The sequence below is a fragment of the Carcharhinus amblyrhynchos genome, chromosome 3 (genome assembly GCF_965287045.1).
Source record: "Carcharhinus amblyrhynchos chromosome 3, sCarAmb.v2.hapA, whole genome shotgun sequence".
Classification (NCBI taxonomy): Eukaryota; Metazoa; Chordata; class Chondrichthyes; order Carcharhiniformes; family Carcharhinidae; genus Carcharhinus; species Carcharhinus amblyrhynchos.
In genome coordinates this window covers 15,616,787-15,643,233 of record NC_137326.1, presented here as the reverse complement: position 1 = coordinate 15,643,233, position 26,447 = coordinate 15,616,787, and the positions used below count along the sequence as shown (strand labels likewise).

Here is a 26,447-nt window from a genome sequence, read left to right as displayed (position 1 = left end):
CCACCCATTTCTTTACCTTCCCCTTCACTCAATTGTAACTTGCAAACTGCTATTTCCCAGAACAATCCAGAATTATTCATGTCGATGGCTTGGTGCACTAGTTCCATTTTACCTCAAAAGGCTTTGAGAGAAATCCTCAACTGAATTATTTGTGACCATTTTTCCTCCCTTTCCCTTGGGTCAACGTTTGCTGCTATGCTGGAATAAAATATGGTTTCAGGTTAGATTCCACGATAACTAGCCATTTGGAGGACAATGAAAAGTTAATCTGTACCTGTGTAATTGTGCTGAGCATATCAAAATACTTTGGCTCTGAATTATTTGAAACCTAGGGCGGAATTGTCCCTTCCCGTCCGCCATGCAAATTATAGCGGGTGGGGGCAGACCATGCAAAAGTCTGTTGACCTTGGGTGGGATTTTCCAGTCTTGGGGCAAGCGCAGCTGGAAAATCCCTCCCTAGTCTCCACTTTTTGCTTTCAGTAACAAAATCTGTCTGCAGCAGAAACTTAATTTACGTAATTGATTTGTAATCAATAAATGTATTTTATGTTGAATCTTGTTGGTGGAATCTATTTTATACGTAATGACAGCATGTTGGATTTTAAAAGAGGTATTTCCAGGATAGTGCGTGGGTTATAAGAATATACTATAATGACAAGGAGCAAAAAGTCAGCTGGTCATTACGTCCTGCTCCACATGCAGGATGGCTGGCACATCATTAATTAGATAGAGTAATGGTTCATTTCAGGTATAAGTAGCTGGGAGCTCCACTATAATCAGCATTTACTCAATTGTAAAGCGATACTGCTCTTCACACTTCATTTCCTGATAATGTCCAAGACACTGAAACACCCTTTGAGAATATTGTGGATGTAATGTGAAACGGGAGACCGTTTTAAAACGTAAAATGGTTTATTGTTTTCACAGAAATTTAAGATTTGGTTTGCCTGGTGTGAGAACAGCTCCAACCCCTGTTCAGAATCCAGAAATCTCTGTTGTAGGTCTCCTTATGGTGAAGCCAATTCTCTGACCCAAGAACTGAACAAATGCAGCAGCCCTAAAGCAGTAATGAACAGTACAGAGTGATCCCCAAAGAGCTTACATAATGTCAGCTACAGCAATTAACCAAATACAATAACTATTTGTGTATTGCTGTAAAATGTGCTACAGGAGCTTGCAGAAAAATACACTGTTTGCATGTGGGAAGGTACCTATGATATCCCTATTGTGCCCTAATTGGTAACTAACGCAAACCAGCCTTCCATCCATTGTCTCCACCTACACTTCCCACTGCTTTGGAAAAGCAGCCGATGTATTTAAGGACCTCATGCATCCCAGACATCCTCTCTCCCACCTTCTTCCGTTGAGAAAAAGATACAAAAGTTTGAGGTCATGTACCAACCGACTCAAGAACAGTTCCTTCCTGCTGCCATGAGACTTTTGAATAGACCTACTTTGCGCTAAGTTGACCTTTCTCCGCACCCTAGCTATGACTGTAATACTACATTCTGCACCCTCTTGTTTCCTTCTCTATGAACGGTATGCTTTGTATAGCATGCAAGAAACAACATTTTTCACTGTATTCTAATAGATGTGATGTGACAATAAATCAAATCAAATAAATCAAATCAGGTGATGGGGGATATTAGACATTCTGCAGATTTGAATGATGACCAAGTTACAATAATTACACACGTCATGATTTGCATCCTTTCTTAACGCCTCCCAAGAAGTGTCTCAACTGAATGATCACAGCTGATTGCCAAAATGATAATCTTTCTTTTAGAAAAAGATTAAAGTAGTGATTGGTTGAGGGCCAGTTTCGATTTTAGCAATCACAGGTTGTAGGAGAAAGCCAGATTGAGAGACCTAAGAATTTCCACACTTCATCTTCCTGGAAAATAAAATGTTGGGGTCGAACTTCTCAGTTGGTGAATGGTGTTCTTCCTTGCTCGTTTTCTGATGAGCAACAAACAAGTGGAAGATATTTAGAACAAACAAGTGGAAGATATTGAGAGGTGCATTCACCACGGTCTCGAATAAAAGTGGAGGCTTGGGGGTGAGAGATTGTCTACAATCTTTTCTTTCTCTCATCAGAGCTCAAGAGACACAAGCATAATTTCCCCAGAGATGATACTGATGCCATTGTTTTTGGTTTGCACTCAAAATTCCCTCCTTTAGCTTCCAACTCTATACCTCTCTCCGGTAACAGTTTCAGACTAAATCAATCTGCTAAAAACATTGGTGTCATATTTGTTCCTGAGATGAGTTTCTGACAACATATTCATGTTACCGTCATGGTGTGACAGTGGTTAGCACTGCTGCCTCAGCGTCAGGGACCCGGGTTCAATTCCCAGCTTGGGTCACTAGATGTGTGGAGTTTACTTATTCCCCCCGTGTCTGTATAGGTTTCCTCCGGATGCTCTCCCACAGTCTAAAGGTGTGTGGGTTAGGTGGATTGGCCATGCTAAATTGCCCTTTGGTGGCAGAGGCAGTAGCTAGGGTAAATGCAGGGGGTTATGGGGATAGGACTGGGGTGGGATTGTGGTCGATGAAGACTCAACAGGCCAAATGGCCTCCTTCTGCGCTGTAGGATTCTTTGGATTGTGTGAAATTATCAGTAAAACTACCTGCTTCCACCTCGGTAACATCATCACTATCTTAGCTCATCTGCTGCTGAAACGCTTACTGGGTTTGACAGTTCCACTGCAGTTATGACAGGCTTTTACCCACAGTAAAATTCAGATCAAAACTATGCTACCAGTTTTCTTAATTATGCCGAGTTCCATTCACCTATTATCCCCATGCTCGCTGACCTGCATTGAATCCCATCTTGATTTTAAGATTCTCAGCCTTGTTTTCAAATTTTGCCATGGCTGCACCTGTAATTGTCTCTGTTATCTCATGCTGCTCCACAACCCTGCAAGATTTCCACGCTCGCCTAATTCTGACCTCTTTTCATCACTCTGCCTTTGGTAGCTGCATCTTCAATTACGTAGAGCCTGAGGTCTGGAATTCCCTCTCTGCACCTCTCCCCTCTACCTTACTTTCCAACTTTAAGACACTCCTTAAAATCCTTGTTTGACCAAACCTTTCCCCCATGAAGTTCTTGGCTTTAGGTGCTCTCTGTTAACTTAATGTGTGACGGTGAGTATCACAGTCTATTTTGCAAAAGATAAGATGAATAGCCAAGGTCTCTTACCAAGGAGTCCAAAACTAGAGGGCATAGGCTTAAGGTGAGAGGGGAAAGATTTAAAAGGGACCTGAGGGGCAACTTTTTCACACACAGGATGGTGCGTGTTTGGAATGAGCTGCCAGAGGAGGTGGCAAAGGCAGGTACAATTACAACATTTGGACAGGTACATGGATGGGAAAAGGTTAAGAAGGATATGGGCCAAATACAGACAAATGGGACTAGTTCAGTTTAGGAAACCTGGTCAGCACGGACGAATTGGGCCTCGTTCTGTGCTGTATATCTCTACGACTATGACTTTACAGGATGGCACTTCGCAGCTGTTGCATGCATATCTGATGCCCAGCAGAGGTCAGTAGACTGCAATCAGCAGCAGGAAACAGGCACTATCTGAAAGAAACCCCTTCCCCTCTGAGGGGTTGAGGTTAATTGCAGCACTCTTGACCAAGAACAGCCTCAGTACAAATTAGGAATTGATGGGGACTTCAGATCTGTGCAGTGCAACTACGTAATTATTTTAAAAACTGAACCAAAATTTCCCTGATCCTCACTGTGTTTTAGAATAGTTAAGTCAGATAAAGGATTATGGCCATTCACTTGTGAGTGAGTAGGGTGGATTGTCCTGCCTTAGGTCCAAATTGATGTTATTAGAAAGCTTTCGTTCCACAGCAGATGGATGTTGAATTCATTTATCTGGGTTTTACTGTTTTGTTTTTCCCTTGAGTTTTGTAGATTTGCTACATTTTTCTTAGGAAGATAAATTGGGAAAATTGCAGCATTCATCTGTGGACCAAAGAAAAGAAATGGATGGAAGTTAGTAGCCAAGGCCTGGGCCTTGGGATTTCAGCTGTAGTTTTTGTCATGGTGATATTAAAAAAAACTGAAGAGATTGCATTCTCTAATGTTAAAAGTACAATGAGCCACGAGGGAGGCACATCATGTGGCCATTTGTCTCGGATTGTCAGGGTCAAAGGTTGTGATCTCCAAGTGAAGAAGGCCTGCAAAAATAAAAAAAACACCAAACTTCAGAAATGGAATTACTTGAGTATGCAATAATACCCGCTGGAACACAGTGCTATTTTCCTGAAAATAGGAGCTAAAGCAGTCAGTTTCCGCACCCCAACACCACCCTCCACCTCCCCACCACCACCCCCCCCCTCCCCCCAAACCGCCCCTGTCACCGCTTTGTGAAACATCATAATGTTCCCTAACAGCCATTCTTCAGCACAGTGAGGATCAGGACTATTTTGGCTCATTTTATGAAGGCAGCACAGTGGTTAGCACTGCTGTCTCACAGCATCTGGCCTTGGGGTGACCATCTCTGTGGAGTTTGTACGATTTCCCCCCATGTCTGTGTGGGCTTCCTCTGGGTGCTCTGATTTCCTCCCACACTCCAAAAATGACTGTGCTAAATTGTGTCAAGGGGATTAACGTGCAGTTAATTATAAATACGGGGATAGGGCCTGGATGGGATGGCTGTTGGTATAGGCTTAATGGGCTGAATGGCCTCCTTCTGCACTGTATGAATTCTACGAAATTCTACTGCACAGTTTCGAAGGACCCATCAATTTCTAATTTGGCAAATCTCATCTTTGCAAATTTGTAGGCAAATAGGTTTTTACACTGACTTTCAAATTTTCATCAAATAGCCCATGATCTCCAACAATATTCCTGTCCATACACAGTACAGGTCTGATACACGTGCAGCTTCTTTCCAGATACCCTAATGATGCCCTTCCTATTTAAATCCAGCAAGCTAGCCTTTCCCTACCTCCAATAACCCCTGTGTTATGTACAGTAAAATGTACATTTGCTGCTTAATTTAACAAGTGATCAGCCATTCCAAAATTTGCTACACCACAGGCAAGATCCAGAGTAGTCAGCTGCTCTCCCCACCATACTTCCTTCCACCACTTTGTCAAACATGGTCATTTTTCTGTTTTAATAACTTTCCTGTTCATGTACTCGTTCATCAATGACATCTTCGAGCACATCGCGGGCGAGGCTTCCAGCCTGGTCCGTTAGAATAAGCGACAGCACCATCAGCTCCCAGGAGATCCAGACCGCCATGCGCATGCTACTGCCCGGGGAACTGGCCAAGCACGCCATGTCGGAGGAGACAAATGTGATGACCAAGTACTACAGCTCCAAGTAAAACTACTCACTACTGAAAAGCACACACATACATGATCTTGCAGAGTAGCAAAGGAATAGACAACTCTTTCTAAAGTCAATAGAAGTTTAAGAACCTATGTAATTTAAATGTGTGAAATAAAACCTATTTGGTTGGAGACAACAGGGTGGCACAGTGGTTAGCACTGCTGCATCACAGCGCCAAGGACCTGGGTTCATTTCTGGCCTCGGGTCATTGTCTGTGTGGAGTCTGCACGTTCTCCCCATGTCTGGGTGGGTTGCCTCCGGGTACTCCAGTTTCCATCAACAGTCCAAAGATATGTGTGAGGTGGTCCACTTTGGTAGGAAAAATGGTAGGAAGGACTATTACTTACGAGGCAAAAAACTGCAGCAGGCGACGGTGCAGAGGGACCTCGGGGTCCTTGTGCATGAGTCGCAAAAACCCAGCTTGCAGGTGCAGCAGGTGGTCAGGAAGGCGAATGGGATGCTGGCCTTCATAGCGAGGGGGATTGAATATAAAAGTAGGGAGGTCTTGCTGCAGCTGTATAGGGCATTGGTGAGGCCGCAACTGGAGTACTGTGTGCATTTTTGGGCGCCGCACCTGCGCAAAGATATTTTGGCCTTGGAGGGAGTGCAGAGGAGGTTTACTAGGCTGATACCGGAGTTGAGGGGGTTGAGCTATGAGGAGAGGCTGAATAAACTGGGCTTGTACTCGTTAGAGTTTAGAAGAATGAGAGGAGATCTCATTGAGACGTATAAGATGATGAATGGGATGGATAGGATAGAGGTGGAAAGACTCTTCCCGCTCAAAAAAGACAATAGGACTAGGGGGCACAGCCTCAAGATAAAGTGGGGGCGGTTTAGAACGGAGTTGAGGAGGAACTTCTTCACTCAAAGGGTGGTGAATCTCTGGAATTCTCTGCCCGTTGAAGTGGTGGAGGCTGCCTCGCTAAATGTTTTTAAGACGCGGGTTGATGGGTTTTTGATAGGAGAGGGGATTAAGGGTTATGGGGAGAGGGCGGGAAAGTGGAACTGAACAGCGACAGATCAGCCATGATCTTATTGAATGGCGGGGCAGGCTCGAAGGGCTGGATGGCCTACTCGTGCTCCTATTTCTTATGTTCTTATTTCTTATGTGGGTTATTGGCCCTCGTGTCAGGGAGATTAGCAGGGTAAATATGAGGGGTTATGGGAATACAGCCTGGTTGGGACTGTGGTCATTGCAGATTCAATGGGCCGAATGGCCTCATTCTGCACTGTAGATCCTATGATTCTACAAACTTTAAATGTTAGTGTCTTTCAGTCCAACAGTGACTCCATATCTGTTTGGATCTGCATCAGGGCGTTAGACATAGGGGAGAGTGAGCAACTCAGTACAGAACCTTACACATCAGCATCTAAGACAAGCCATGACACCCTCAGTTAAGAAAGGTCAGCTGTTGTTTAGTTATATGAAGTTGACTGAATATTAGCCATTTCCATCTGGGATCTCTATATTACCAGAAACGAGTTGGCAGCTGTGAAATTGACATTTGAATCTTAGATTAAATAGTTCTTTCCCACAAAGAGCAGAAACTGGCTGTATGTAATGATGCATAGAGTGGAAATGCTCCAATTCCATGGAATTTTATGCAGGTTAGGCTGAAATCCTCCCACAGAATAGATTACAGTCCTGCCTATACCAGAATTACTGTGAAAAGTGAAATGAGGGCTGATTCTTCACTGCCATTGGGAGGTTGTAAATATTCGAAGTTCTATCAACCCAGGCTGGTGTCGCACAAGTCCTTTCAAAGCAGCATTGATGGAGCCTGTGAAAGTGCAACCCATTGAGTTTCCAAATATAAGAATTTTCCCATTCTATGGTGAGATACACTGAGTATCACTCACTTTTCCATTCTTCGATCTTTAGGTCCAGATTTTCAAAGGAGTCATCGTAAGGCTCTGCCACTGGCTCAGTGTCCGGATCATGGTATTCACTAAGGTAAGGATGTGCTAATGCATCACAAGCTGTTATTCTCTCATCAGGATCTAGATGGAGCATCTTTTCCAACAAATCAACAGCTAGAAAAGGGAAAGACACAGAAACTAGTCTCATCTCATGACAGTCAGCAAATAATACCCAACTAAGATCTAAGATTCCCAGCAAGTTCACAGAATCATAGAACCCCTACAATGCAGAAGAAGGCCATTCAGCCCATTGAGCCTACACTGATAACAATCCCATGCAGGCCCTATCCTTGTAACCCAACATATTTCCCCTAGCTTGTTCCCTTGACACTGAGGGGCAATTTAGCATGGCCAATCCACCTAACCCGCACATCTTTGGTGTGTGGGAGGAAACTGGAGCACCCGGAGGAAACCCACAAAGACAAGGGGAGAACATGCAGATTCTGCACAAACAGTGATCAGAGGCCAGAATTGAACCCGGATCCCTGGCATTTTTGAGGCAGCAGTGCTAACTACTGTGCTATCGTGCTGCTTTGAAAGTTGTTGCATAAAAACGTTCCATACCCACTTGAACAAAGCCACCTATACTGCACTCAAAACATCAAGATGTCTTTTTTGCCTATTTTTAAGCTTTTTTCTCTTCTAGAATAATAACTTGCCTTTTTATGAATTTTCTTCTATTTCATTCTGCCTCCTAGCTATTCACTATCCTGAGGAACGTCAGTTAATTCTTCAGAAGTTGGAACTAGCCTTGTGTAAGTACCTGTCTTTATCAACCCCTCCCCTCGCACATCCCCAAATCAGCTTTACCAGTATTACCCATACCTTCCTTTTTCATTGTGGGAAAAACCTGCTGGAAATCTTTCTTCCCTTTTGGTGTGAGGGAGTTAACATAGTTTCTTGCCTGCAGAAATTCAAAGATATTAATCACACACGAGTTTCCACATTCATCATTCAGTTAACAATGTCACAGAATCATGGAATCATAGAAACCCTACAGTGCAGAGGGAAGCCATTTGGCCCATTGAGCCTGCACTAACAACAATCCCACCCAGGCCCTATCCCAGTAACCCCACATATTTACCCTGCTAATCCCTCTAAGTTACGCATCCTGGGACACTAAAGGACAATTTAGAATGGCCAACGCACCTAACCTGCACACCTTTGGACTGTGGAAGGAAACTGGAGCACCTGGAGGAAGCCCACGCAGATACGGGGAGAATGTGCACATTCCATACAGACAGTGACCCAAGCCGGGAATCAAACCCAGGTCCCTGGAGCTGCGAGGCAGCAGCACTAACCATTGTGCCATTGCGCCGTCCCAAAAGGTAAAGTTGCCATAGTCCCAATGACCTTAAGCTGCTCTTTCCTTTGAAGATCACCACACCAAGATTGAGAGGCAAGGCCTTCATGAATAACCTCAGCCAGTACAGGAATTGAACTCGCACTATTGGCGTTGTTCTGTACCACAAATCAGCCATCCACCCAACTGAGTTAACCACCCCCCGACTCAAAGGCAGCAATCCAGAATTCCAATATTCCATGGAGCCTGTGCCAAATTTATTGTGTCAATCATATTATTAACCCACCCTGTGGCTTCATGAGTATATTCAGATGGAGCTTGAACCAGACTCATCAGCAAGATCCTAGGTTCAATCTGTGCCGAGTTACTGATCTCAACGCTGGGATCGCTCAATAAGCATTGCTCTCTCTCTCTCTCGATTAGGGAGAGAACAATAGCCTGGGCTATTGAAACTTGTTGCTGTTCAGTGACTGCTGTGAAGACCACATGCCCAATATGGGTGAAAATAACAGCTTAGCAAGGATGCCCTGTCAATCAAATAGACTGTCATCACTCACTGTTTTGGCTCATACAAAAGAAATGGTCATCTGAGTAAGGTGGGTAGTCTCAAGGAGTCACTGCTTTCAGAGGAGGATGCGGAATGATTGGTTTTGCAACGTTACCAGAGCATATAGAGTCATAGAGAATAAAATATTCACAGGATGCTCTGAAAATATATTCTTATTCTCTATCAAAATCCTACAGCATTTAAAAAGAGTGATCTTCATTTCCTAGTAAGTTACAAGTCATTGTGCCTCAGTGATAGCAATCTTATCTTTGAATCAATGGGTTGTGAGTTAAAGACTGACTCCAATAACTTAGTACACAAAATCTTGACTGACTCTGCCAGAAACACTTGCCTTTTCCAGCAAAATGTGAAACAGAGGCCCCCATCTGCCTTCTCAGGCGAATGTAAAAGATCCCATGGTACTAAGTTGAAAGAGGGTAGGGGAATGTGTCCATGGTCCCGGCTAATACTTTTGAAGGTTATTTGTGTGAACTCATACATACCTCTTCACTCTGCATCTTATCAACCAGAGATTGCGGGGGTGTTCCTGTCACATTCATAATTTTTTTCAGTTGATCAAAATCTTTGTGGAAGAGTTAAAGAACAACCCAGATACAAAAGTCTGAGGTCACGTACCAACCGACTCAAGACCAGCTTCTTCCCTGCTGTTATCAGACTTTTGAATGGACCAACCTTGCATTGAATTGATCTTTCTCTGCATCCTAGCTATGATTGTAATACTACATTCTGTACTCTCCCCTCTCCTTCTCTATGAACAGTACGCTTTGTCTGTATAGTGCGCAAGAAACACTATTTTTCACTGTATGTTAGTAAATGTGACAATAATAAATCAAATCGAATCAAAGAACCATAGAGTAGTTGTCATAGCACAGCCCTGATGGTGTGGTGGTTAGCGGTGCTGCCTCACAGCTTCAATTCCGGCCTCGGGTGTCTGTCTATGCAGAATTTGTACATTCTCCCCGTGTCTGCATGGGTTTCCTCTGGGTGCTCCAGTTTCCTCCCACACTCCAAAAGATGTGCTGGTTAGATGGATTGCCATGCTAAATTGCCACTCAGTTTGTCTGGGTGTGTGGGTGTGATGGACTGGCACTCCATCCTGGATGTACCTATCCTGCCTAGCACTCAGTGTCTCTTGGGATAGGCTGTCACTTTCCCATGACCTTAAAAGTTAAAGTAAAGTTTATTTATTAATCACAAGTGGGCTGACAATAACACTGCAATGGAGTTACTGTGAAAATCCCCTAGTTGCCGCGCTCCGGCGCCTGTTCAGGTACACTGAGGGAGAATTTAGCGTGGCCAATTCACCTAACCTGCCCATCATTGGACTATGGGAAGAAATTGGAACACCCGGAAGAAACAGATATGGGGAGAATGTACAAACTCCACATAGACAGTGACCCAAGCCGGGAATCGAACCCGGGTCCCTGGCACTGAGGCAGCAATGCTAACCACTGTGCCACTGTGCTGCCCCTGCCACTGTGTTGCCCCTGATTTGGAGTAAGTGGTTAAGTGACAGTGAAGCCCTAATACTCTCTCTCTCACTCCAGGTCTGTGTATTAACACACAGTCAAGAAGGAGACTTTCATAAGGAAACATTCAACAGACAGGAAATTACACTCTTTGAGAATTTCTTTTCCAAAATTTCAGGAAAGCCCATCCTCACACCTCTAACATATGTTTTTCTCTGTTTTTTCCGAAGATTGCATCAAACATCAGAGCTAAAGCTTTAATTCTAAACTCAGTCCAAACCCCGCTCTCCTGTTCCAATTTCAGATGCAGGAAGTTCAGCTGCATTGCTGTGTAGTTACACCTCAAACCGGGATATCAGTTTTTACCAAACATAATCTTTTCAAGGAAAATTTCTGGTTCCACTCAATATTCGGTCATAGGGAATATGTTCAAATGGAGTCACAAAATAAATAAATAAGAAACAAGAAAGAATTTTACTGATTCTTCAGAAATTTGTAAAACATGCACCCACTTGTTTTAAGGAACAATTGACGGGTTATACCATCCCCTGTAATTTGAGTGTAAATGCACCTGAAAGGCTTGACGTATGAGGAGCGTTTTGAGAACTCTGGGTCTGTACTCGATGGAGTTTAGAATGATGAGGGGGGGATCTTACTGAAATTTACAGAATACTGAAAGACCTGGATAGACTGGACCTGGAGAAGATGTTTCCATTAGTCAGAGAGACTAGGATCCGAGGACACAGCCTCAGAATAAAGGGACGACCCTTTAGAACTAAGATGAGGAGGAATTTCTTCAGCCAGAGGGTGACAAATCTGTGAAATCCATTGCCACAGAAGGCTGTGGAGGCCGGGTCATTGAGTGTATTTAAGACAAAGATAGATCCTTGATTGGTAAGGAGATCAAAGGTTATGGGGGAAAGGCGGGAGGATGGAGTTGAGAAACATTTCAGCTATGATTGAATGGCAGAGCAGACTTGGAGGACTGAATGGCCTTAATTTGCTGCTATATCTTATGGTCTAAATCCAGAGTCAGAGCATAACTTGATATCAGAGGAATAGGAGTGGGAGTCACTTTGCTTTGGAGCCAGTTCTGGTCCTGATACCTGATTTACGCTCTACAATATCATGCCTGATACAAAGCCAAACTTACTTTTCCTCCTCACTTTAGGAAATTTCCAATTAAGTTGAAAAGAAATGTTGGTCTTTGAAAGGGAATGATTAGAATGTATACCTCCTGACTCCCACTGGCTGTGCAAGACATACACCTTTTCTCATGGAAATTGCATTCAACCAACAACGGAACAATCTTCTTCCCACTCAAAGTAACTGATCAGTTAATATTTCATTCAAGGATACGGTCAAATCCAGGGAAGATCACAGATCTTGTGACCATTTCGGCCAAGATGCATCCCACTGACCAAATATCCACTGTGTAAGAGAAAAGACAGCAAGAGTTTAACAAATGACCAAAAGTATCAAGTGTGCTTGCAAAATAATTGTGTAAAGCTTTTCTGAGATATAAAATGTGATGAAGCATTCTATAAATGCATGGATTATGTTATTATAGTGCTTTACTCATCCTCCAACTACCCACCATGTTTTCCTCCCTGTGTATGAGGAGAGAGTTTGGACTTTATGATAATGCATGGCGGTACAGTGGTTAGCACTGCTGCCTCACAGCACCAGGGACCCGGGTTCAAGTACCAGCCTTGGGTGACTATCTGTGTGGAGTTTGCATGTTCTCCCCATGTCTGTGTCGGTTTCCTCCGAGTGCTCTGGTTTCCTCCCACACTCCAAGATGCGCAGCTTAGGTGGATTGGCCATGCTAAATTGCCCCTTAGTGCCCCAAGATGTATAGGTTAAGGAACGTGGTGGGATAAATATGTGAGGTTACAGGAATAGGGCCTGGGTGGGATGCTATGTGGGAGACTCGATGGACCAAGTGACCTCCTTCTGAACTGTGAGGATTCTATGATTCTTTAGTTACCCAGAACACTAGCTTCAAAGGTCAGAAAGGTGGGGCAGGTCATGCAGTTATTGTGGAGAAAGGGAATCTGTCAGTCCAAGCTTTGCTTTTTTAAAACTCTTCCGAACTCTGTGGGAAGGCTCTTCAGATTGAAAATGCTGACTGACTCCCTTCCATTACTGAACGATTATGTCCAAGGATCAGCGAGATCAAAATCATTGGGCCCCATTTTGATTCTAAGTGCTGGGCGGACTTGAAACTGGGAGTGTTTCACATGCGATTTTTAGACCTGTTCTCAGGCACCCCCATTTACACTCTGCCTGAAAAAGTATCAGCAATTCAGAATTGCACTGCAGAAGCCTGTGGGCAGGGCTTAATGCACCCGAAATCTTGCAGCTCTGATCGGCACCTCCAACTGCGCACGCACAGAAAAAAATGGTAGGGTGCTGCTCCCCTGCCGCATCCCTCCCAATGAAGGAACAGCCAGTTCCGAAAGCTAGTGGCGTTTGCTACAAATAAGCCTGTTGGACTTTAACCTGGTGTTGTGAGACTTCTTACTGTGTACATCCCTCCTGGGCCAGATAATGCCTCCCCCAGCCCCCACAGACATTGCCCCACCCCCACAACATTACTGATAGCCTTATAATCCACCCCCTCCACCACCCAGACCGATCGTGGGCCCCCCTCCCTTCCCCCCACTCCCCACCAATCACAGGCAGAGTGGCAGCAGACCACCTTCCCCCTCACCGATCTCAAGCAAAGAGCCATCGGACCTACCTCTCCCCCCCACCCCCCCACCACCCCCCCTCCCCAACACCCCCCCCCACCGATCTCAAGCAGTGAATTGTCAGACGTTCAGCTCTTACCTCCTCACTAGCTCGAGCGCCCAAATCAGACTTTTGTAGAGCATGTCTGTTTCATGTCGAATTTGGAGGGTGAATGCAGTGGTAAAGGGGGAAGTGCCGGTAAGGTTGGGCGTGCAGTCCATTCAGTCAGTTTAAATGCATGCAAATGCATTTACATGACTGTCGCACCCATTTTGGGCACGCTCACAATCGCGACCATTTTCGGGCCTTAGTAAAGGGAGACCCGTGCTGAGGTGGGTGCAGATCACGCTACTCGCCTCACACCCGACTTTACCAAGTTTTCACGCCCGAAAACAGGCGTAACTTGATGGTAAAATCAGGCCCATTAACTCTGGCCGGGATCTACTATGCAACCTGTAGGAGATGACCTGTCATTGGTCAGCGGAGGGATCTTCTGGGCCCGCCATTTTTTAAATTCACTTGTGGGATATGGGTATCACCAGCTGGCCAGCATTTATTGTCCATCCCTAGTTGTCCTTGGAGGGCAGTTAAGGGACAACCACATTGCTGTGGCTCTGGAGTCACATGTAGGCCAGACCAGCTAAGGATGGCAGATTTCCTTCCCTAAAGGACATGTGTGAGCCAGATGGGTTTTTCCGACAATTGGCAATGGTTTTATGGTCATCAATAGATTCTTAATTCCAGTTACCTTTTATTGAATTCAGATTCCACCATCTGCCATGATGGCAACCCGAGTCCCCAGAACATTAATTGAGTTTCAGGATTAATAGTCTGGTGATATGACCACTAGGCCAGTGCCTCCCACATTCAATGGTGTTTCCCGTTGAATGTACCCCTGTCTTCCATGAAACAGATTGCGTGGGTGCACCATTGGTGGGAACGGAAAATCCCACCAGTGTGAAAGTTCCAGTCTCTGTTTCTCTCGGCAGTTGTTGCCAGTCCCGCTGAATTTATCCAGTCTTTCCTGTTTTGTATTTCAGGTTTCCAGCATCTGCAGTATTTTGCTTTCATTTACCCCCCAGATTCTACCTCCCCTGCTGTGGATTCCAGCCTTTACTGTTTTGTTTCCAGATTTGGGGCAGCACAGTGGTTAACACTGCTGCCTCACAGTGCCAGGGACCTGGGTTTGATTCTGGCTTCGGGTCACTGTCTGTGTGGAGTTTGCACATACACCCCGTTTCTGCATGGGTTTCCTGCAGGTGCTCCGGTTTCCTCCCACAGTCCAAAGATGTGTGGGTTAGGTGGATTGGCCATGCCAAATTGCTCCTTAGTGTCAGGGGGACTAGCTGGGGTAAATGCTTGGGGTTATGATAGTAGGGCCTAGGTGGGATTGTGGTCGGTGCAGACTCGATGGGCCGAATGGCCTCCTTCTGCACTGTAGGATTCTATGATTGTTTCTATGATTTTGAGAATCCGTACCAGGAGAAGGTAAACAGAGCTTGAAAAAAGATTAAAAGAGTGGCCCAACAGAGGCTATGATAAACTAGACCCAGAGAGAATGTTGCCATTTCTGGGGTAGAGCATAATCAGAGGCTGGCAACTTAAGATAGTCACCAAGAAATTAAGGGGGAATTCAGAAGAAATGTCTTTACTCAGAAAGTGGTAAGAATGTGCACTCATCAAAATATGCAGTCATTGATGGAGATAGCATAGTTTTGTTTAAGGGGAAGCAAGATAGCTTTATGAGGGAGGAAGAACTGACAAAGGAAGGATTTGAGGGAGGAAGGAATTGAGGGAAGAGGAGTTGAGAGTTATGCTGATAGAGTTAGGTATGGAAGGATGAGCAGAACATAAACACTAGTGGGGGTTAGTTGGTCTGTTTCTGTGCTGTGTATTCTGGCTATCCACAGCATCCTGATTATCCAGCACATCTTGCTTTTTGTCTATAATTGTCCAGATTTGGTACCTCTAGAGTCGCTGGTAGATCACCGAAAAATATTGAGGTACAGGTTCATGATTGTCAGACATGCCCTAGATCCCCTTTTTATTTTTATTCATTCATGGAATGTGGGCTTCGCTGTCTGTGGACCAGAATTTGTTGCCCATCTCTAATTGCCCCTTGAACTGAGTATATGCTAGGCCATCTCAAAAGGATGTTAAGAATCAACCACATTGCTATGGCTTCGGAGTCACATGTAGGCCAGACCGGGTAAGGGTGGTAGATTGCCTTCTCTAATGGTCATTCGTGAGCCAGATGGGTTTTTACGACAATCGACAATGGTTTCACAGTCATCATGAGACTTTTAATTCCAGATTTTATTTAAATCAAATTTCACCATCTACCATGGTGGAATTCGAATCCGGATCCCCAGAATACTATCCTGGGTCTCTGGATTACTAGTCCAGTGACAATATCACTGTGCCACTGCCACTCCAAATGCCCATTCTTAATCAGTGAACAGTAACAGCAAAGCTAAATTAGCTATTCAACCTGGCTGAAGCCATGGCATCTGATTTTCTGTACAAATGGGGTGAGTTTTGAGGCAAGTATTGGTGTCCCATGGTGTCCCTCACTTCAGTCCACATGGCCTTCCAGCAGAAGTGACTGGATAGTGACCAGAAGTGGGAACCCTGGAAGATTTTCCTTTCCTAGCCCAGGTTCACTGAAGTCAATTGATTTGATCTTTTGCCATCAGCAGCACAGGCCCCAGCAGAGTTCAGCTAACTCTACTCAAGCTGGCAGTTGAATCTGGCGTTTATGTCTCAGTTCCTGACCAGTTTAACACTGTGTACTGTGCGGGTTGCTTCTTTCATACTTTCAGTTTACCCCAGAATCCTACCTGAATAACTGTAGTGCATCCAATTCAGAATAATCTCAGGAGGTCGGTACCATCGAGTTATAACATAACCCGTCATCTCCACCTCGGTAGGACGCGCTAGTCCAAAATCTAAAATCTAAAAAGAAAGCTATTTAAGAAAAATGGATGCTGAGGTTTATTTTTAGAATCACCACAACAATTTTTACACACTGGGATTAATAATACATAGGAACATAGAGGACATAAAGATACCACTGAAGCCCATTAAGATTCAAAAGAACCTCAGACAGTCAGTATTGGTAAGTTATAGCATCAACTTCCCTCTGTATCTCATATCTAAGGTCAGAGGCAGGAGATTTAGAGGGGATTTGAGGAAAACCTTTTCATTCAGGAATTGGCTGCCTGAAAGGGTAGTAGAGGTGGAAACCCTCACAATATTTAAGGAATGTTTAGATCGGGTAGCGCAGTGGTTAGCACTGCTGCCTCACAGCACCAGGGACCTGGATTCAATTCCGGCCTCAGATCACTGTTTGTATGGAGTTTGTATTTTCTCCCCGTGTCAGCGTGGGTTTCCTCTGGGTGCTCCAGTTTTCCCCCACAGTCCAAAGCTGTACAGGTTAGGTTGATTGACCATGCTAAATTGACCCTAGTGTCGGGGGTGGTTATGGGAATAGGGCCTGTGTGGGATTGTTGTTGGTACAGACGCAATGGGCCGAATAGTCTCATTCTGTACTGTAGGGATTGTATGAGCACTTGAAACACTGTAGCGTACAAAGCTCGGATTAAATGCTGGAAAATGGGATTGGAATAGATAAGTACTTGATAGCTGATACCGGCCCGATAGGCTGAAGAGCCTTTTACTGCACTGTAAAACATTATGACTCTATGATAAGCCAATCCAAATTCCAGAATTTGATCAACTACAAGTCAATAATACCAAATCACACATACAAATTAAAAGCATGAATAGGGAGCGATGGTGGCATAGTGGTATTGTCACTGAACTAATAATCTAGAGACCCAGGGTAGTGCTTTGGGGACCTGGGTTTGAATCCCACCATGGCACATGGTAGAATATGAATTTAATAAAATAAACCTGGAATTAAAAGTCTAGTGATGACCAGGCGACCACTGTTGATTGTGGTAAAGACGCAACTCGTTTACTAATGTCCTTTATGTTCCATCATCACTTCATCTGCTCTAGCCTACATGTGACTCCAAGACCCACAGCAATATTGTTGATTCTTAAATCCCCTCTCAAGGGAAATCAGAGATTTGCGTCTAGTCCTGCAACACCCACATCCTGTAAATGAATAAAAATGAAATGGTGCTTAAGTCTTTTCCATCATTCAACAAGATCGTAGCGGACCTGATTATGGCCTCAGTTCTCTATGTTCCACCTGCCACAAATAACCCTTGATAAATATCCCGTACACCTTCCTGCAGGATATTTGGTTTTGTGGGCAGAAAAACAAAGGAAATTGCAGACATGGGGCCTCACAGCGCCAAGGCTAAAGGTTCAATTCCAGCCTTGGGTGACTGTCCATGTGAAGTTTGCACATTCTCCCTGTGTCTGCATGGGTTTCCTTTGGGTGCTCCGATTTCCTTCCACACTCCAAAGATGTGCAGGTGAGATGGATGGACCATGCTAAATTGTCCCTTAGTGTCCCAAAAGATGTAGGTTAGGGGGATTAGAGGGGTAAATACACAAGGTTGCGGGGAAAGAGCAAGAGTAGACTGGGTAAAATGCTCTGTGGGAATGGCCTCCTTCTGCAATATAGGGATATTATAATTCTTTTCTTTTACACATTTTAAAAAAGAGAATTTATCCCCTTTAAATTCTTAGGGAACAATCTAAATAGAGTAGATATCCTGAGCACTTCCCTATTCTTTGAGCTCAGTTACATGTACGGTTAGTCTTATAAATGTGCGTTTACCTTTAATTCACAGTTCTGGTTCACTGCTAGATTGCTAGGTTTCAGGTCCTGAAAGGAAACAATTAAAGTCAATTTCTTTCAGAGCTGCTAGCACAGAATCAGCAAAGGGGCCATATGGCCCATCATATCCCCATCAGATGATGAGTAGCAATCCAGCCTAATCTCACTCTCCAGTTCTGACTCTGTGGGCTTGTACCTCTTGGCACTACAGGTGCATATCTAAGTACTTTTTTAAACATGATGAGGATCTCTGTCTCTATCACCATTCAGGCAATAGGTTTCAGAACCCTAATACCCTTTGAGTGAAAATGTTTTCCCTCAAAATCCTCCTGCCTCTCACCCTAAATCTATCCCCTGGATAGGTCTATACCGGCACTGGATCACCGGTATGATCAGCCTTACATCTGGTGCACTGGGAGATCATGCACATGTGCATTGGCACCGTCTAGCAGGAAGCAACCAACTTCCTAACATGAATACACTCTGTCCACTACCCCTCCTGGTGCAACCCACACTTTGCCTCACTTTTTTCTCTCGGTGAAAAAAATAGGTGCAATTCTCTCCCATTTTCACACTCATTCAGCATTTAGAATTTTTTTTGGTAAGATCGCCCCCAATATCTTCCATTTGCTATGTGCAGAAACACTGTTCAAATAGATTTTCCTTCTCAATTATCGTACAGAGTGGTAGTCAGTTGGCTATAGGTTTTAAACTCACTTATTGGTAGGGATTTCTAGTTGACTTGTATTGAATCTCAGATTCTCTGCTTAGGACCTGCTAACACCTGGGCTTAGATCCTGGATTATCTGGTTGGAACCTCCTCTCAATGCAATGTGAGATTTATCTGTAGATCCCCTGGTTAGAGCCCCAAGTCAGTTTGGACTGAGATTTGAGCTGGTATTCTCCAGCTGGAAATGTAGACAATGAGACCCAAAATTCAGATTTTCCTGTTAGGGATTTTCCATTGTTTTGGCGAAAAAGCAGAAATGATACCATTCTTTTTGTAGCCATCCCCAACTAAGAAACAGATCTGGAGAGGCTGAGATGAAAAGTGGCAAAAAATATTTATTTTTGTGGCTTAACAGGGGTATCTGTGGAATTCTTTGCCCAGTGAAGCAGTTCAGGATACCTCACTGAATGTTTTTAAGGCAAGGATAGATAAATTTTTGAACAGTAAAAGAATTATGGGTTATGGTGAGCAGGCAGTTAAATGGAGCTGACTCCACAAAAAGATCAGCCATATTGAATGGTGGAGCAGGCTCGAGGGGCCAGATGGCCTACTCCTGCTCCTGGTTCTTACGTTTCTTATGTAAACTGAATTGCATTCACTCAGAAATATCCTTTTAACCAGGATTAAGCCAATGGCGTAGTGGTATTGTCATTGGACTAGTAATCCAGAGCAAGATCTGGGAACCTTAGTTCCAATCCCACCACAGCTGATGGTGAAATTTGAATTCAGTAAAAAACTCGAATGATGATTATAAAATCAATTGGCTTACTCATATCCTTTAAGGAAAGAAATCTGCCATTTTCTTTCTCCTTCCCAAGAGCAACTATGGATCCCAATGGGAAATTCCGTAAAGTGATATAAAATAAAGTACCTTACCCTGTGCACAATCCCAGCAGAATGGATGTACTGTGTGAAAAAGCAGAAAAGATATCATTAAATATCAAAGTAAAAACCTAAACATGTTGACATTGAAGGATGTTACATGAAAGGGTTTTCCTTTTTAGTGAATAACTAACCCAATATTGGCATTTTAAATAAAAGTGTTTTGAATGGATGTGGGAGCCCATAGCACATTCAGATTTGGGGGGATGTGTTGATTGAATGGAAATGAGTTCCACTTTTGCCATTGCACGTGAAAATCTCTGAGTCTTTCATAGAGATGAAATAAGGAAGTTTGGTGGCACAGTGGTTAGCACTGCTGCCTTACAATGCCAAGGATCCAAGTTCGATTCCAGCTTGGGCGACTGTGTGGAGTTTACATGTTCTCCCAACGTCTGTGTGGTTTTCCTCCAAGTGCTTTGGTTTCCTTCCATAGTCCAAAGATGTGCAGGTTAGGTGGATTAGCCATGCTTAATTGCCCCTTAATGCACAAAGATGCACATGTTAGATGGTTTGGCCATGCCAAATGTCAGGGGTTATGGGGATAGGGTGGGGGAAAGGACCTTGGTAAGATCATTTGTCAGACAGTCATTGCAGACTTGTTGGGCAGAATGGTCTCCTTCTGCAGTTCTAATGCCCACTTTGTGTACTTGGGAACTTTTATGAAGTTTTCACCAATAAACTGGTGGTGAATTGGTTAAAAACAAACTTCTAAATATCAGAAGGAAAAAACAGCAACATACCTCATCATTTTATTACCGAATATTGAGAGTGGAGGGACTTACATATTACATCTGTGATGCTAACCAACTGTTGAAGAGTCATCAAAATAACTACAGGCATGTTATTAACAAGATAACAGTGATATGATGGTCACAAATATATGATTCATAAATATGTTGTAAAATGGATACTATGTACAAGACAACAATATATTCATAGCTCATAGAATCCCTACAATACAGAAGGAGGCCATGCAGCCCATCAAGTCTGTACCAATCACAATCCCGGCCAGGCCCTGTTCCCATAACCCCACACATTTGCCCTGCTAATCCCCCTGACATGAGGATCAAATTAGCATGGCCAATCTACCTAACCTGCACATCTTTCGGATTGAGAGAGGAAACTGGAGCGTCCGGAGGAAATCCATGCAGACAAGGAAGAAAGTGCAAACTCCACACAGACAGTGACCTGAGGCTGGAATTAAACCCAGATCTGCGCTGTGAGGCAGCAGTGCTAACCACTGTGCCACTTTATATTATTCATAATAATATTTAAAATGGATATACTACAAAAAATTATCACTATTGACAACATAAGTTATTACAGAAGGTCAGGGGGCATGGAGTTGGGGATAGGGTGTTAGCGTGGATAGGGGATTGGCTGTCAAATAGGAGGCAGAGAGTGGGGGTCAATGGGTGCTATTCAGATTGGCGGTTGGTGACTAGTGGAGTGCCCCAGGGGTCGGTGCTGGGGCCTCAGCTATTTACCATTTATATAGATGATCTGGAGGAGGGAACCGAGTGTATGGTGTCGAAATTTGCTGATGACACCAAGATTGGTGGAATGGCAAATTGTGCGGAGGGTGTGGAAAGTCTGCAGAAGGATCTAGATAGGCTGGGCGAATGGGCCAGGAACTGGCAAATGGAATTTAATGTTGGCAAGTGTGAAGTTGTCCACTTTGGTAGGAATAATGGTAGGAAGGACTATTACTTACATGGCAAAAAACTGCAGCATGTGACGGTGCAGAGGGACCTCGGGGTCCTTGTGCACGAGTTGCAAAAACCCAGCCTGCAGGTGCAGCAGGTGGTCAGGAAGGCGAATGGGATGCTGGCCTTCATAGCGAGGGGGATTGAATATAAAAGTAGGGAGGTCTTGCTGCAACTGTACAGGGCACTGGTGAGGCCGCAGCTGGAGTACTGTGTGCAGTTTTGGTCGCCGCACTTACGCAAGGATATTTTGGCCTTGGAGGGAGTGAAGAGGAGGTTTACTAGGCTGAAACCGGAGTTGAGGGGGTTGAACTATGAGGAGAGGCTGAATAAACTGGGCTTGTACTTGTTAGAGTTTAGAATAATGAGGGGAGATCTCATTGAGACATATAAGATGATGAATGGGATGGATAGGATAGAGGTGGAGAGGCTCTTCCCGCTCAGAAAGGACAGTAGGACTAGGGGGCACAGCCTCAAGATAAAGGGGGGGCGGTTTAGAACAGAGTTGAAGAGGAACTTCTTCAGTCAAAGGGTGGTGAATCTCTGGAATTCTCTGCCCGTTGAAGTGGTGGAGGCTGCCTCGCTAAATATATTTAAGACGCGGGTTGATAGGTTTTTGATAGGCAAGGGGATTAAGGGTTATGGGGAGAGGGCGGGAAGGTGGAACTGAGACACGACAGATCAGCCATGATCTTATTGAATGGCGGGGCAGGCTCGAAGGGCTAGATGGCCTACTCCCGCTCCTATTTCTTATGTTCTTATGTTCTTAACATACAGTCTGAATTAACATACCACACACATTGATTACAATATCTGAGCTGACACTTATTGGTATAATATTAAGGGAAGGGAACCTACTGGTGGTTGCATTTCAGGTGTTTAGAGAGATGTCCAAGAATTGTGCTATAGGAATGTAAGTCTTTCATTCCAACATGCTTCTGGTAATCTGTCCCATTTTACTGTCTTATCCAAAATATGCAATGCCAGGCAGCAACTAGCAGAACCCAAATGAAAGTCACAAGTTAGATCAATGACTATTCGCATATGGTGGGCAGCATGGTGGCACAGTGGTTAGCACTGCTGCCTCACAATGCCTGGGACTGAGTTTGACCCCTGGCTTGGGGTCACTGTCCATGTGGAGTCTGCCCGTTCTCCCTGTGTCTGTATGCGTTTCCTCCGGGTCCTCTGATTTCCTCTCACAGGCCAAAGATGTGCAGGTTAGGTGGACTGACCATGCTAAATTGCCCCTTAGTGTCGGGGGACCAGATAGGGTAAATGCTTAGTGTTATAGGGATTGTGGCCAATGCAGACTCGATGGGCCGAATGGCCTCCTTCTGCACTGTAGGGATTCTATGATATTCCCAAAAGGTCATTTCACATAATTTTATTCCATTTAATTCCCTTTTTTGTCCCTCTTTACACCTTTTCCTTTCTCCAGTTCTAATGTCTGGCACAATTTACGTGAATCTGTGTGAAATACCAGCTCTTTGAAAAAGGATCCAAAGCAATCTGTTGAAAGGTCATGCTTGCCGTTATAAAGTCTGCAGATTAATAAGCACTCAGAGGTATCTGACAATATTGCTGCCATTTTAACCGGGAGCACTGTGTGAAAATGCACAGGACACCTGTTCCGTAGCCGACCTGGAGGGAGATTTCAGGGCAATTAACCTCCTGAATTAAGTGTGGGTTTTCGTTAGTGCAAAAGGCTGACTGGTGGGCCATCTTTGGCATGTACACTCCTTTCAGTTCAGGTGAACTGGAGAGCTGATTAAATCGCGACACAAAGGAGCTAGACATTTCTTTCTGCCAGAGCTGCTTCCGTCACTGCCAAACATGTCAAAAAGCCTTTCTCATTCACATCAAGCTTTTCATACCCTTTCACTCCAAGCCCTTTTTTTCTCCCTTTTTGACATCTGTTCCCATGGCCAACTCAGCATTGATGGTGAAATTGAGTTAGAGTTTACAATTAGAAGCTGAATGACCAAGACGGATATTAATGGAAAATAGGGAGACAATTCAACTTCAGTTTTAAACCACAATCACTGAATTGAATAAATTCAGATGAAGCAAAATCCTGAAGAATTAAATTGAACATGTCAGTAACTCCACAGAGTGATATAAACATGACTGCCATCAGTTAGCCCATCCTTCTGGAACTCTCACACCTTCCAAGTGATTTTTGTTCTGCGCGGATTCGTCTGCGCTAATTAAAAATGTGCTAAGGTAGCAGAGGAAAGAGAAATCTGTCCAGGCACCTGCCTGGACACATCTGTTTCCTGCTCTGTAGAAGATGGCAGTACAGCACGATAAAATGGATGCACAAAGGGTCACACACATCCTCCAGAGTTATGATGGTGCATAAAGCATGCTGCTGCACTGGTGATCCTGAAATAAGTAGCAGCATTGCTACTTCATACCATTGTAGAATTTAGGAGCACACTTAATTAAATCATGGCTGATCCTGAAGAAGTCCACAAACCAACCTCAGAGTTGTTTTCACTGACTCCCTACAGTAAAGAAGGATGCCATTCAGCCCATCGAGTCTGCGCCAACCAGAATTGCACCCAAGCCATATTCCCCTAATCCCACACATTTACCCTGCTAGTCCCCCTCATGCTAAGGGGCAATTTAGCATGGCCAATCAACCTAACCCATACATGTTTGGATTGTGGGAAGAAACCGGAGGAAACCTACACAGACACGGGGAGAATGTGCAAACTGCACACAGACAGTGACCTGAAGCTGGAGTTGAACCCGGGTCCCTGGCTCTGTAAGGCAGCAATGCTAACCACTGTGCCACCATGGCCCATCGAATCTGTGTAAAGCATCATACCTAGATCCTATCCCTGCAACCCCACAGATTTACCCCACTAACCTCCGTATCCTACACAACTTGGGATACTAAGGGGCAATTTATCATGGCCAATCCACTTAACCTGCACATCTTTGGCGTGCGGGAGGAGACCGAAACACCTGGAGGAAACCCACACAGATACAGGGAGAACATGCAAGCTACACACAGACAGTCACCCAAGGCTGGAATTGAACCTGGGTTGCTGGTGCTATGAGGCAGCAGGGCTGACGACTCTGTCACCATGCCGCCCCATAAGATAACAAATAACTTACCCAGAAAAGCCTGTAAATGCGAGCATTCCCTATGAATTACACATCTCTCTGAATAAGAGAGGCAAGGATGGTGCACAGATTTGTGATGATTTAAATGGTTCCTTTTGGGCCAGATTGTGGTAGAAACCACAATCATTCTCAGGGCTCTGAATTAGTAAAGGAAACATCGGAGAGGTTTGCTGCTCTTCACTGCTATCTAGCTACATCTGTTGGAAATAAGACCAAAAGACACAGGAGAAATAGGCCATTCAGCCCATCGAGTCTGTTCCACCATTCAATGAGATCTGATGTGATAAACCTCAACTCCACTTTCCCAGCTTACCCCCAGTACTCTTGATTCACTTACTGATTAATGTGTGCACCTATTGGGCTGAATTTTGCCAGGTCTGTCAGGGCCCCAATGTCAGGCAGGGGCAACCCCACCTCAACTGTTTGGGGAACCCCAGCCACATTTTAGGCCCACACAGCGACAGGCTGCTATCCCTTTAAAACAGACATGTTTGTCCTCCAGAGCTGCTGGCCAGTTGCAGAGCTGGTAGGTCTTAAATGCCAGTAGCACCACTGGGAGCGCTGGCCACTCTGGGACTGCACTACATTCATAGAATAGAACCAAAGATTTCCTACAGTGCAGAAGGAGGCCATTTGGCCCATCAAGCCTGCACCAACCACAATCCCACCCAGGGTCTATACCTGTAACTCGACATACTTGCCCTGCTGATCCCTGATATTGTGTCAATTTGGCATGACTAATCAACCTAATTTGCACATCTTTGGACTGTGGGAGGAAACCAGAGCACCTGGAGGAAACCCACACAGACACGGGGAGAATGTACAAACTCCACACAGTGACCTGATGCTGGAATTGAACCCAGGTCCCTGGCGCTGTGAGGCCTCAGTGCTAACCACTATGACACTGCCGCCCCATAAGATAACAAATAACATGAGGGGAAGTGATGACGCAGTGGTATTAATGCTAGACTCAGCTAATGTCCTGGGGATGCAGGTTCAAATTAAGAATCTACTGATGACCATGAAATCATTGTCGATTGTCGTAAAAACCTATCTAATGTACTTTACGGAAGGAAATCTGCTGCCCTGATCTGGTCTGGCCTACATGTGACTTCTGATCCACAGCAACATGGTCGACTCAACTGCCCGCTGGAATGGCCAAGTTACTGAGTTTCAAGGGCATCTAGGGATGGGCAATAAATGCTGGCCTGTCAGTGACGCCCAAGTTCCACAAATGAATTGAAAAAGAAACAACTCAAGCTGCAGTGAGGGAGGACCCTCATAACATGAGGTTGGGAGACCACAGGAAGGAGAATGAGGGTTGATGATAGCAGAGGAAATTTTGACATGGGGCAGCCATTGTCTCTGGAGGAACTGTTCATAGGCTACCAGGTGCCTGATTAGGAGTTTCCTCACTCCAAGCAGTCTCCCCAAGTGGTGCAGGACTCACCTACCACCGATATAAAGACAACAGCAGCTGAACAAGGCTCCCAGTTGGCCACTGAAGCAGCATAATTGGCCCCGAGGTGACAGGGCATACCCCCACTTTCCTCTTTGCCAGTGTGGGGGGGTAGGTGATGGGCGCTCTGCTCTCCCAGTCTCTCTGTTGGATGAGGACTGGATTGAGCTTGCATAATGTCTTCTACTGTAAAACAGCATTCAGTCGTGCACAGGAACGCCGGATGAGCTACAGAGGACAACGCTGAGCACCCATTGAATTGAAACCCAGTAAGGTGTCAAATCCCTCCAGATAAGATCGGGGATGCAAAATAATCACAGAGGAAAAGTAATAAAATCTATCGGTTAGGCATTACCATTGTGTCCAGCACCCACTAATCATTGGTTTCTTATGTAGGCCCTTGTCTGGTGTTGAAGCCATTATTATCCCC

At 44.6% G+C, this 26,447-nt stretch overlaps 1 protein-coding gene across 2 annotated transcripts in view; it reads right to left on the bottom strand.

Annotated features, from left to right (window-relative positions):
- Positions 1-893: 893 nt before the first annotated feature.
- LOC145336122 (mitogen-activated protein kinase 14B) overlaps positions 894-26,447 on the bottom strand; it is a 43,701-nt gene continuing 18,147 nt past the window's right edge. The window contains exons 5-12 of one of the 2 annotated variants that reach the window (XM_080181725.1): positions 19,712-19,741; positions 18,106-18,153; positions 16,190-16,304; positions 11,973-12,044; positions 9,627-9,706; positions 8,099-8,177; positions 7,214-7,387; positions 894-4,191 (exon numbers count right to left, since the gene is read on the bottom strand). In XM_080181725.1, the coding sequence (XP_080037851.1) occupies positions 4,130-4,191; positions 7,214-7,387; positions 8,099-8,177; positions 9,627-9,706; positions 11,973-12,044; positions 16,190-16,304; positions 18,106-18,153; positions 19,712-19,741 (660 nt within the window). In that variant the 3' untranslated portion in view covers positions 894-4,129. The remainder of the gene's footprint in view (positions 4,192-7,213; positions 7,388-8,098; positions 8,178-9,626; positions 9,707-11,972; positions 12,045-16,189; positions 16,305-18,105; positions 18,154-19,711; positions 19,742-26,447) is intronic. The other variant, XM_080181726.1, reaches the window with a different exon arrangement.